The following is an 11,722-nucleotide window of genomic DNA, read 5'->3' as shown; positions in this document are numbered from 1 at the left end:
GGTTTACACGTTAGATAAAAATAGTAACATAACATTCTATATAACTACAAAAACAAGTTGGATGACCAGTGCATGGCAGCTGACCATTGGTCAACTTTTTTTTAAGGTTTTTTTCTTTTAGTAATTTATTGTTTATTTTAGTATTGACACTTACACCTCTTTAACCTTCTAAAAATTTATAATCATTTTTACGTGCTTATATTTATCTATGTGTCGGTACAAATTTAAGTTGTTTACGTTTCTTTGAAAATGGGTAGCTCAGATATAATATGTTTTTTTTTTTGCCTTTTTTAACGTTTTCACTTGATCTACATTTTCCATAAATTTTATGTTACAACAAGTCGTGTCAAATATAATATGTTTTCAATAGATTTTATAAATTTGACTTACTTTACATTTCGGTGCCACCGCAATGTACGATACCATTTTTAACTTAAAAAAACCATGATTATTTACTTATTTTTATGTACATGTCGGTATAAGTTCATGTTTGTGTTTGGCATAAATTTCTTTCGCAAATATGACAGACCATATATAATACGTTTTTGTGTTTATTTTTATATTTGGACCCGTAGTATCGCGCCTGCAAATTTACAAGTTTTTTAACATATATTAGTTCAAACCGTACAAGTTAGCTATAGATTTAATTCGGTTGCATCATTGATATGACCCCTCCACCTCCTTTCTCTATCGCCATTGTTCCTGCTCTTTCCTCCGCTTAAACACTCTCTCTTTCTGTCTCTCTCCTAAATGATGCGTGTCGGGTTTGCTTTCTGTTAACAGTAGCACGACGAAGTGTTTATATATATATTCACACATCAACCACCACACACACTCTCTCTCTCATTCACGCCACCAACACTTTCTTCCCTAAACGAATTGCTTTCCCCTCTTCTGTTATCAAATCCATTTGGGTACATTCCAATTTCATCTAACTTCAAGGTTATGTTCTTCTGCTGAACAAACACTCTCAATTGATCATCTTCTTGTGATCATATCATGTAAGCTCATCAGTACTCGCTAATTTCTCATAAAGATCGATAATTTCTCGTTTTCAGCAAATGGGTATTCGTTAGTCTTTCTTTTCTTTAGCTTCCAGCTTTTCTTTAACTTATCTTGAACTTTGATTCCTTTCTCAACGTTCATAATATGTAATTATTCTTGTAATTTCACTGCACACCAACTGTTCGATGAAATGCCTTTGCTTTTTTGCTAATTAAACAAGGGTTATGAGGTGATGGATCTGCTTTTTGATCAAGTCAACCGTTAGTTGAGGGGTCTTAATAGATGGAGAGTACTTTGATATCTCGTTAATCTATCGATTTCCAATGAATTCAATTCGTTAGTTTGAACATTTGGTTATGGAGTTTACAAAAGGATAGGTTCTTCTGGTTCCAATTCAATGATTCATTACTTGATTCTTTGATTATTTTTTTAAAATATATACTCATTGATTCTTTACTAGTCTCCTGAGATGTAATGATCAGCAATTGCAGATATTACAACTTTCATGATCTCATGGAGATCATTGTATAATAAAGATATATGACACAACATAAATATTTCAATCATCACTCATCTAGTGATGTAGTAATAAAAATCCTTGTGTTTCTGCCCATTTCTGCACTTATCTTCGGTATGCACGTTTGAATCTTTGTGTTTTTCGCCTTTTCGATATCGAAACCGTTTGTTGAATAATAAAAAAAAAAAAATCAAAACACTCATATTTATATGGAAGAAACATTCGTTCCGTTTCGTGGGATCGGTAATGATCTCAAAGGAAGATTACTGTGCTACAAACAAGACTGGACAGGCGGCATCCGGGCCGGTATCAGGTTCGTGATTCTTTCGTTAAACAAACTCGTGTTATTATGCTTTTCGTTGACAAGATTCTGTTTGCTTTATTAGGATTCTGGCTCCAACGACGTATATATTCTTTGCTTCAGCGATACCGGTTATATCTTTTGGGGAGCAACTAGAAAGAGATACTGGTTGGAAACTTTATTAAGTGTCAAGATGTTCATAATTCATATTCTCACTTGTTACATCACATATAAGCTAAAAAGTTGAGTTTTAATGTTTGTTTGAAACAGAGGGAAGTTTAACTGCAGTCCAAACTCTAGCCTCAACCGCGCTTTGTGGGATAATTCACTCTATAATCGGAGGGCAACCGCTTCTTATATTAGGTGTTGCTGAACCGACGGTGTTAATGTACACTTTTATGTTCAACTTTGCTAAGGACCAAAAGGAGTTAGGGAAACCTCTTTTCTTAGCCTGGGCTGCATGGTATTTTCTTAACACTGTTGACTTCAAAAAAAAAAATAAATAAATAAAAAATAATTCTCGATGTGAAAACACAGAGACAAAGGTCGAAGACCCTCTTGGTCAAAGTCTTTTGGGAGCTATATTATTATAATCATAGTTGTTAAAAGCCATCGCCTCTTGCGCCGAGGCCCATTTTTCAGGCGAGGCGAGGCAGTTGCGCTTTAATTCTCCAGGTGATGGTTCAAGTGCACATTCCGGCGAGATTCCTAGATCCCGGAGAGTATCCGGCCAAATTTTCTAAATTCCGACAAGATTCTAGTCAGATCTGTACTTTTATCCAAGGAAAACTACTTTTCTACACTAATACACTAATATTTTAGAACTTTTGGTTCTAAATAAATGATATGAAGTGTTATATAATAGATTTTGTTTATTTTATTTAAAGAATAGTATTCTTTTTCTAATACATAATATATATTTAATTTTTTTCCTTATGCGCTTTATTTTTCTCAGGCCCTTGCTTTTTTTTCGCTTTGCGCCTAGGCCCCAGGCGAGGCCTATGCGCCTTGAGTGCGCCTAGCGCCTTTAATAACTATGATTATAATATTATGTTAACTTTTATGAATAAAGTGTTTATGAAGTTGTATGTATTAAAACTAATGGTAAGAAACCAACAAACTTTCAACAATTTGGCGGATTAACTCGTAAACCTTTTTTTTTGTTTTCGTTGTGATATCGTCACTTAACTTTTGTTTTTGACTTATTTAAACCTATTTTTATTTAGGGTGTTGATTGGATTTAAATCTTTAATCAACCAACTTTCAGTATTTTATCGATTAAGTCCCGTAATAAAATTTTCGTGGTGGTACCCCTAAACTTTCTTTTTCCCTGATGGTTTAGTCCCTATGTTTTTTGTTCTTTTTGTTTAATTAATTCAATTAAAAAATTTCAACAAGTCTTGAAAAGTTAAGGGACAAAACCACTACATAAAAAGTTTCAAGGCTTAAACCGATTCTTTTGATATCGGTTTGACCTGTTAGAGATAAAAACATAACCCAGATCGAGCAATTTATGAGTAAATGGGTCAAAATTGTCACCTTTACTTAAACCTAACTACTTGAGAAAGTATGGATTTTTAAGAAAATTATTATTGTTTCAATGATAACAGGGTTTGTGTGTGGACGGCTTTTCTGTTGGTGTTGTTGTCTATTTTGGGTGCTTGCTCAATCATCAATAGATTCACACGCATAGCTGGTGAATTATTCGGTCTGTTAATCGCAATGCTCTTTATGCAGCAAGCTATTAAAGTAAGTATAACTACCTTCCATTTTGAATTAAATCGAACTTTCTCAACCATTGGTGACTATGAAGATTTTTGCTTTGAAATTGATCAATGCAACTTAAAAAACCAAATGTAACATAAGTTTTTTTATATCACAGGGAGTTGTGGATGAGTTTGGTATACCGAAAAGTCAAAACCCTAATCAACCTGCTATGCAATCTTCATGGCGTTTTGGAAACGGAATGTTTGCTTTGGTTTTATCTTTTGGTCTTCTCCTTACTTCTTTACAAAGCCGTAAAGCAAGATCTTGGCGATACGGAACAGGTTTGTGTTTGTGTGTGTGTGTGTGTGTGTGTGTGTGTGTGTTTTTTGGGGGGGGGGGTGTGTAAAAACTTGTGTTTGCCATTGATCTTGATGAAGTCAAACATTTGTTGACTTGCGATTCTCAATTCAAGGGTGGCTAAGAGGATTTATTGCGGATTACGGGGTCCCACTTATGGTGGTTGTTTGGACCGGTGTGTCATACATACCAACCAAAAGTGTCCCAGAAGGAATACCGAGACGGCTTTTTAGTCCAAATCCATGGTCTCCTGGCGCTTATTCAAATTGGACCATTGCAAAGGTGTTTTTTTAATACCTATAACTCGAACATGTTATTTTTCTTTCTTTAAAATATTTAATCTCGTTTTTCTTGCAGGATATGCTGAACGTCCCGCTTGTTTATATAATCGGAGCCGTTGTTCCAGCCACCATGATTGCCGTTCTTTACTATTTTGACCACAGTGTTGCATCTCAACTTGCACAACAAAAAGAGTTTAATTTAAAGAAACCACCTTCATATCACTATGACCTCCTTCTTTTGGGCTTTTTGGTAAGTGATTTTTTCATGAAAATTTACTCCTATTTCTTCCTTTAATATATATTAATGCTATATATATATATGTATTTGCTTTAACAGACGTTACTATGTGGGTTAATTGGCATTCCTCCCGCCAATGGAGTCATTCCGCAATCTCCTATGCACACAAAGAGCTTAGCCACCTTAAAACATCAGGTATTTTCTTCTGTCGAAATAAAAAAAATTTTCCCTCTTATTTAATCACAACTAGTTGATTAAATTAGTGATGATATGGATTGTTAATGCGCATGCATGTATGGGTAATATATATTTTTTAAAAATTATTTTGGACACATCTAGGCCATTCGTCTCCTTTTCAACGCTTATGTGTGACCATTACTTCATAACACTTTATAAATAACAAGCTAGGACCCCTTTTGTCCCCCAAAAGAACCGACTTCTGATATTAATGATTAAAATATTAGCTTGTTTTTGTTTTTTTCTTCTTAACTGTCTATTCATTTCTATGAGCCTCACATTGTTCAATTAGTCATCAATTTATAGTGTTCAAAATAGTTCATTTGATGCTTAAAAGTCAACTCTATGTGTAAAAATTAAAATAAATATATTTTTTTTGTTTATTTTTTTATAACTAATGATTATTTTTTTTAAATAGCTGCTACGGAATAAACTTGTATCTACAGCTAGAAGAAGTATCCGTGAAAACTCAAACTTGGGTGATTTGTACCGAAACATGCAGCAAGCATACAACGAAATGCAGACTCCACTCATTTATCAACATCCGTCAACTCTGGTCAGTGGCGGAGCTTGACCAAAAGTTTTGAGGGGGCGTAAAGTGATGGGACCCAAAATTTTTTTCCTATCGTTATGTTTCGGGTCGGGTCGGGTTGGCTATTCGATTCAAGTTGGGTCAGATAATAATAGTTCCAAATAAAACAAAGTGTATATTTACCAAACTACCCATCATTTATATGCAAAGTTTATAAATATTTAGGATATACAATTTAGGAAAAATAATCGGGGGGGTGATCCTATATAATTTTAAATTTTTTGGACGAAAAATCAGAACTTATACACTTCTAACCGAAACATTGGGGTGGGCAGGTGCACCCCCGGGCACCCACTATACTTCGCCAGTGACTCTGGTACACAATTAAACAAAATTCAGTCCTTTAAACTTCATTTTGTTCTATTTATCTAAAATAACCATCTTTCAAACAGGGACTAAAAGAGCTAAAAGAAACAACAATACAACAAGCTTCTAGTGGTGGTTACATTGACGCACCTGTTGATGAAACCGTTTTCGATGTGAATAAAGACGTTGATGATTTGTTGAACGTTGAAGTGAAAGAACAACGTTTGAGCAATTTGTTACAAGCGTTAATGGTTGGTGGTTGTGTTGGTGCTATGCCTGTTCTTAAAAAGATTCCCACTTCGGTACTTTGGGGCTATTTTGCGTTTATGGCGATTGAGAGTTTGCCCGGTAATCAATTTTGGGAGAGAATATTGTTACTGTTTACGGCTCCGAGTCGAAGATACAAGTAAGTTTTGAGCTACAATTGCATCTAAATAGTTGGTACTTGGTAGTAGTGACAAAATGGGCGGGTCAGGTAACGGGTTGAAACATGTAACCTTTTTGTGCATGTGAAAACCGTCTTCTCGAGTTCTCCTGCAACACTTTTGTCTAAAAGTTTTAGATTTGACTAGAAAAGATATATTAAATAAAAATAAGTTAAATAGTTGAATATAATAATTTACACTAAAGTACACGGATGGTTCCTGTGGTTTACCAAAATTTTGGATTTGGTCCCTAGCTTTCCAAAAGTACACGGATGGTCCTTGTGGTTTGCACTTTGTAACACATTTAGTCCTCAACGTTTTCCAAAAGTACATGGATGGTCCCTGTGGTTTGCACTTTGTAACGCATTTAGTCCCTAACTTAGATCTGCTAAAATCTTTAGATTTGTTGGCTGGGGGCTAAATGCATTACAAAGTGCAAACCACAGGGACCATCCGTGTACTTTTGGTTTTGGAAAGCTAGGGACCAAATCCAAAAATTTTGTAAACCACAGGGACCACTCGTGTACTTTACTTAACAATTTAAGAGAGTTTATGCTAAATACACTTTGGGCAATTGTCAGCCTGCTTGATTCTTTTTTCTTTTCCAACTTGTTTTTGGTTTTCTTGTTTGACCCGTTTGAGATAAAAACATAAAATGAACTTCACCCATTCACAAATAAATGGGTTGAAATTGCCACAACTATTTGTTAGAGATTCGAATGATAATCACTACCAAAAATGCAAATCCAAACACCTCCAAAATAAAGAAACCGGTCATTAGGCAACTGGTATTTTTCTTAAATACCTTATACGCTCACGTACAGAGGTATATACATATACATGTATAATGTTATAATCGTTTGTTTTCTGTTCTAATCAGGGTTCTGGAAGAAAATCATGCTACTTTTGTAGAAACGGTGCCTTTCAAGACGGTTGCGTTTTTCACGGTTTTTCAAACGGTTTACTTGCTTGCTTGTTTTGGCATAACTTGGATCCCGATTGCTAGCGTTCTTTTCCCACTTTTAATCATGCTTCTTGTTCCCGCAAGACAATATTTGCTTCCGAAATTTTTCAAAGGTGCTCATCTTCAAGATTTGGATGCTGCGGAATACGAAGAAGCACCTCCCTCAACCTACAATATTGCATTTGGTGTAAGTCAACCTTTTTCTTTATAACCCCATTAAGATAAAATAATTATGCGCTAATTGATAACGCCACATTCTAGCAAAGGATTTGAGGGAAATTAACGTATTTTTAGTTTTTTTGAGTAAAATGTCATTTTCGTCCCTGAGGTTTGGCCAGTTTTGCGACTTTCATCCAAAAGGTTTGTTTTTCCGCATCTAGATTCAAAAGGTTTGAAATCTTGCCATTCTCATCCGGATCTTTAACTACATCCATTTTTCTATGTTAAGTCAGGGGTATTTCCGTCTTTTTTGTTAAATTAAAGGGTAATTCGATCTTTTTCAGGGGTGTTCGGTCTTTTTACATAAAGTGAAAAAGACCGATTTGCCCTTTAAGTTGGCAAAAAAGACAGAATACCTCTGACTTAACAGTGAAAAAGGGATGGAGTTGACGAGCTAGATGAAGATGGCAAGATTCCAAACCTTTTGAATCCCCATGCGAAAAAAAACAAACCTTTGGATGAAAGTCGCAAAACTGGCCAAACCTCAGAGACGAAAATGGCATTTTACTCTTTTTTTTGGGATATTGGATTTAAATAACCCCAACTTTCACCAATTGGCCGATAACACTCCCAACTTTCGATTTGTACACCGGCACTTTCAACTTATTGGCCGATAACACTCCTAACTAACTGAACCCTAACCCAGTTAGTTGATGTCAGCAGCCACGTCATCAAAAATGCCATGTTAGCTGCCACATCAGCTGCCGTGTCATCAAAAAATGCCACGTCATCAAAAATGTCACATTAGCTGCCATGTCATATGACACATCAGCAAAAAAGCCCACATCAGATGCCACGTCAGCAAAAACTAACTGGGTTAGGGTTCAGTTAGTTAGGGTGTGTTATTGGCCAATAAGTTGAAAGTTGGGAGTGCTGGTGTACAAATCGAAAGTTGGAAGTGTTATCGGCCAATTGGTGAAAGTTGGGGTTATTTAAATCCAATATGCCTTTTTTTTTGCTCAATCATTTTAGGCCTGTGTTGGGCTGAAAGTTTAAAATCATAGCTCTGCTACTAGTTCTTTTTTTTAATTAATTAATTTTATAATGTATACACTTGCAGGAGGAGGATGTTCATTCAAGAACATCTCAAGTTGATAGTGGGGAAGCTCTTGATGGAATTATAACAAGAAGCCGAGGAGAGATCCGTCATTCTAACAGTCCAAAAGTAACAAGCTCGAGCCAAAGCCCACGAGAAATGCAGCCTTCGTATAGCCCACGTGTGTCGCAACGAGCTTTTAGCCCAAATTTGCACGATTTAAGGGTCGATAAGAGTCCTAGATCACCTGGAAAAGGGCTAGAAATCAAGCGAACTCCAAGTCCTGGTCCGTCTAATCTTGGTCAAACTAGTAAAGGTTCTTCCGCATGAAACCTTTGCAAATTTAACGATGATTAAGAGGTTTCTGTCATGATTGTGTGTTTAATGTTTCTTTTGTAATGTTTGTAAGGTGTCAACAGTTGTATAATTTATGCATGTTTTCATTTTTATTGTATGTGTATGGTATGGGCAGAAAACAAGTAATCAAACTTGTAATGAAATAATGTTAAATGTTTTTTTCTTTCTGGTTCGTGTTTAGATCATTGCGTCGTGTACACTTGTGAAATAAATTATCATCTTATCATCATCATCATCCGACCGAAGATCCTTATGGGCAATCATCTTCATCTTCGAATTTTGGCCAAAATATTCAAGTTCTGTTCGAGTTCATTGGTTCGAGTTCATCAAGTTTTTCATAGGGCAGAACATGTAATTTGTCATGAATTCTATATACATCTACAATGAATAAGTTCTGAGGCTATAATATCACAAAGAAGCTTTTTTTGAAGTTTGACCCTCTGAATAGCCTCTCCCGGAGTATCTAAAGTGTGGAGAGAAGAGGAAAATAGCGTCGTTAGAGATCTAAGATACGACGTGTTGTAAAGTTTCGAGAATGCTGGTGCGACGAGCTTATTTTTATCCACGTGTCGATACAAATTTTGTTCAAAACCAAGTTGTGAATAGTATTATTATACAAGTGATCGAAACACAAACATACATGTCATCAAAGTTGTCTTATGATTTAGTTTTTTATTATTAAGTGATGTAGTTTACCTTTTTTGTCATTCTAATAATTCAATATAAGCTTAAGCATTATAAAATTTCGAATATACCGTTGCGGCGTATTTATTTTTATCTGCATTTCGATGAAAGTTTTGTTCAGAATCGAATGAGTTATATATAATTGATATTGTTTCTTGAGTGTTACGTACAAGTGATCAAAACACAAATGTCACACCCCCAAATTCGACAAGCAAAGTATCACCGCATGGAGCGTGACTGACCAGGATCCAGCCACCAATCATGTTGAACAATGTAATTAAATAATTAAAAGTCCAAACCAAACAATATAATTGGTGTCAAAACAATTCAACAAAGATTAAGGCATCAGCGGAAGCATTAAGTTCAAAACCATAATAAAGTTTAAAAGTTCATAAGTTTAACATGGAACTCAACAGTCCATGTCCCACAACGACCTCTTCCTCCTGTGCAAGCTCCATCTAAGCACCTAACGACCTGCAAGGCATATAGTAACGAATCAACAACAATGTTGAGCGAGTTCACAGTTGGTTGTCCATTTTAGTGTTGTTCCAAAATCCATAAGTTATTTCGAAAACCACGAGTTAACCAGTTCCTTGTTTCCCAAACCGTAACTAGTGGGGGCTTCCCCATGTAATCCACTAGACCCGTTACCATATCGACTACTGACTGTAGTTATGTTTATGTGCCCTGCGTCAATGTCTATCATCATTGACTAGTGCCCAAGTCCATTAGTCCACGCCCGTCCTCTGTGGCACGGTGTGAGGCTTGTCAAACCTAATAGTGCTATTTAACTAATGACCCGTTCGCCATTGGCCCGACGATTAAGTCGATATAAAAATGAGGGACTTAATGATAGAGTTTTGTCTAGTGTCAATGTTGTCTATCATCATTGACTAGTGCCCAAGTCCATTAGTCCACGCCCGTCCTCTGTGGCACGGTGTGAGGCTTGTCAAACCTAATAGTGCTATTTAACTAATGACCCGTTCGCCATTGGCCCGACGATTAAGTCGATATAAAAATGAGGGACTTAATGATAGAGTTTTGTCTAGTGTCAATGTTGTCACCCTTCAGTTAAGAGGGTGGGAGTACATGTCCTATCTAAGGAGAACACACAGGTTTCAATGTTGTCACCCTTCAACAAAGAGGGTGGGAGTACGTATTCTACCCAAGGAGAATACGCAGGTTTCCCTATTAACGTTAACCCATTCCCAAACCACCGGGAATCCCATGCCTTGTAGAAAGTGTGAACTCACCTTAGATTAGCTCAACAGATAAACAAAAGGTCACTTGAGCTATTTGGGGTCAACCACGTCCTAACATGGTTACCATACAAGTCAGGTCTAGGTTCAGGTAATGCACGTATGTTTACACATAAAGTAGCAAGTTACATACACACAACGATCATGGCATACACATAGAAACATGTCAAGAATATCGATCAAGTATACACATAAGCCCAATTGTGCGATTAAAGTGATTGGGACGTTGTGGTTGTGTGAGCCCAACCATCTTGTGCGATCCAAAGGATAAGCCCAATAATTGTTCGACCCAACGTGTTGTGCGATCAGCACAAACTTGTGCGATCCACAACAGGTTGTGTGATCCAATATATATATCCCGGCCCCATAAAACATGCAGTCCAATAATATGTACAGCCCAAAGTATTAAACAAAGAAACTTCTTGTGCGGCCCAATATATTGAGCGATCAGCACAGTCTTGTGCGATCCACAATATATTGTGCGATCATGCATAAGCAGACAGTACTATGTGCTTACACAGTTGTACTTCATGCATTCCTAGCTTGTGCTATCAGCTCTTGTGCGATCAGCTCTTGTGCGATTGAGCTCTTATGCGATCGGTTATATACTTTCCTTAATCCATGCAATCAATTCCTTGATCAATTCAAACAGATTCCTACTTTACATTTACTCGATTAAATCAAGCATTTTCCCATTAATTCTCATGAACCCTAATTAACAACTAATCATAATCACATCCTATCATAACATTCAATTTCATAGTCGAATCAGTGATTTTTGAACACTAACATGCAACCCTAATTATCATATAAATCATGACTAACAATTTTTATCATGAGAACATCACACAACCATCGATCATAGCATCAAACCGGACATCATCATTTAAACCCTAATTCTAGGCCAACACCATGATCATCTTATGGGTTCGGATCAATCATTCAGAAACACCAATCAAACATACATCATTTAATCATGTATTCATAGTTTATCACAACATCAAGGATCAATCATCATGCATAACATTAAGTGTCACACCCTAACCGATGGCGGAATTATCGGGGCATGGCACTGAGCGAAACAGATTGTCCAGAAGTTTCCACAACAACTATCATTACTATTTAGTTTAATTAATACGTCCCATACCGTATCCCAAATAATAAAACAAATTATTACAGGTAACAACTAGTTAAATATTCTGTTCCGACAACTCAGATTCAAATATAAATATTGTTT

The 11,722-nt window shown here is 36.2% G+C and overlaps 1 protein-coding gene across 1 annotated transcript; it reads left to right on the top strand.

Annotated features, from left to right (window-relative positions):
* The first annotated feature begins 670 nt into the window (after positions 1–670).
* On the top strand, positions 671–8,709 carry LOC110941823 (probable boron transporter 2). Its single transcript, XM_022183497.2, has 12 exons — positions 671–1,835; positions 1,909–1,991; positions 2,094–2,286; positions 3,434–3,572; positions 3,706–3,871; positions 4,003–4,169; positions 4,245–4,418; positions 4,506–4,601; positions 5,062–5,199; positions 5,628–5,947; positions 6,847–7,117; positions 8,210–8,709. The coding sequence occupies exons 1-12, from the start codon at positions 1,732–1,734 to the stop codon at positions 8,513–8,515; spliced, it is 2,157 nt and encodes a 718-aa protein (XP_022039189.1). The 5' UTR covers positions 671–1,731; the 3' UTR covers positions 8,516–8,709.
* The last annotated feature ends 3,013 nt before the right edge of the window (positions 8,710–11,722 follow it).

This window comes from Helianthus annuus, chromosome 5, assembly GCF_002127325.2.
Source record: "Helianthus annuus cultivar XRQ/B chromosome 5, HanXRQr2.0-SUNRISE, whole genome shotgun sequence".
In the NCBI taxonomy this organism is placed as follows: Eukaryota; Viridiplantae; Streptophyta; class Magnoliopsida; order Asterales; family Asteraceae; genus Helianthus; species Helianthus annuus.
This window is presented reverse-complemented; position numbering and strand designations above follow the sequence as displayed.

What these genes read in the sequence shown, in the direction of transcription:
- LOC110941823 (XM_022183497.2), top strand. Translation starts at nt 1,732, where the DNA reads ATGGAAGAAACATTCGTTCCGTTTCGTGGGATCGGTAATGATCTCAAA. An exon ending in TCCTTCTTTTGGGCTTTTTG is followed by an intron (nt 4,419 to 4,505) that starts GTAAGTGATTTT and finishes TTGCTTTAACAG; the next exon opens with ACGTTACTATGTGGGTTAAT. An exon ending in ATCAACATCCGTCAACTCTG is followed by an intron (nt 5,200 to 5,627) that starts GTCAGTGGCGGA and finishes TCTTTCAAACAG; the next exon opens with GGACTAAAAGAGCTAAAAGA.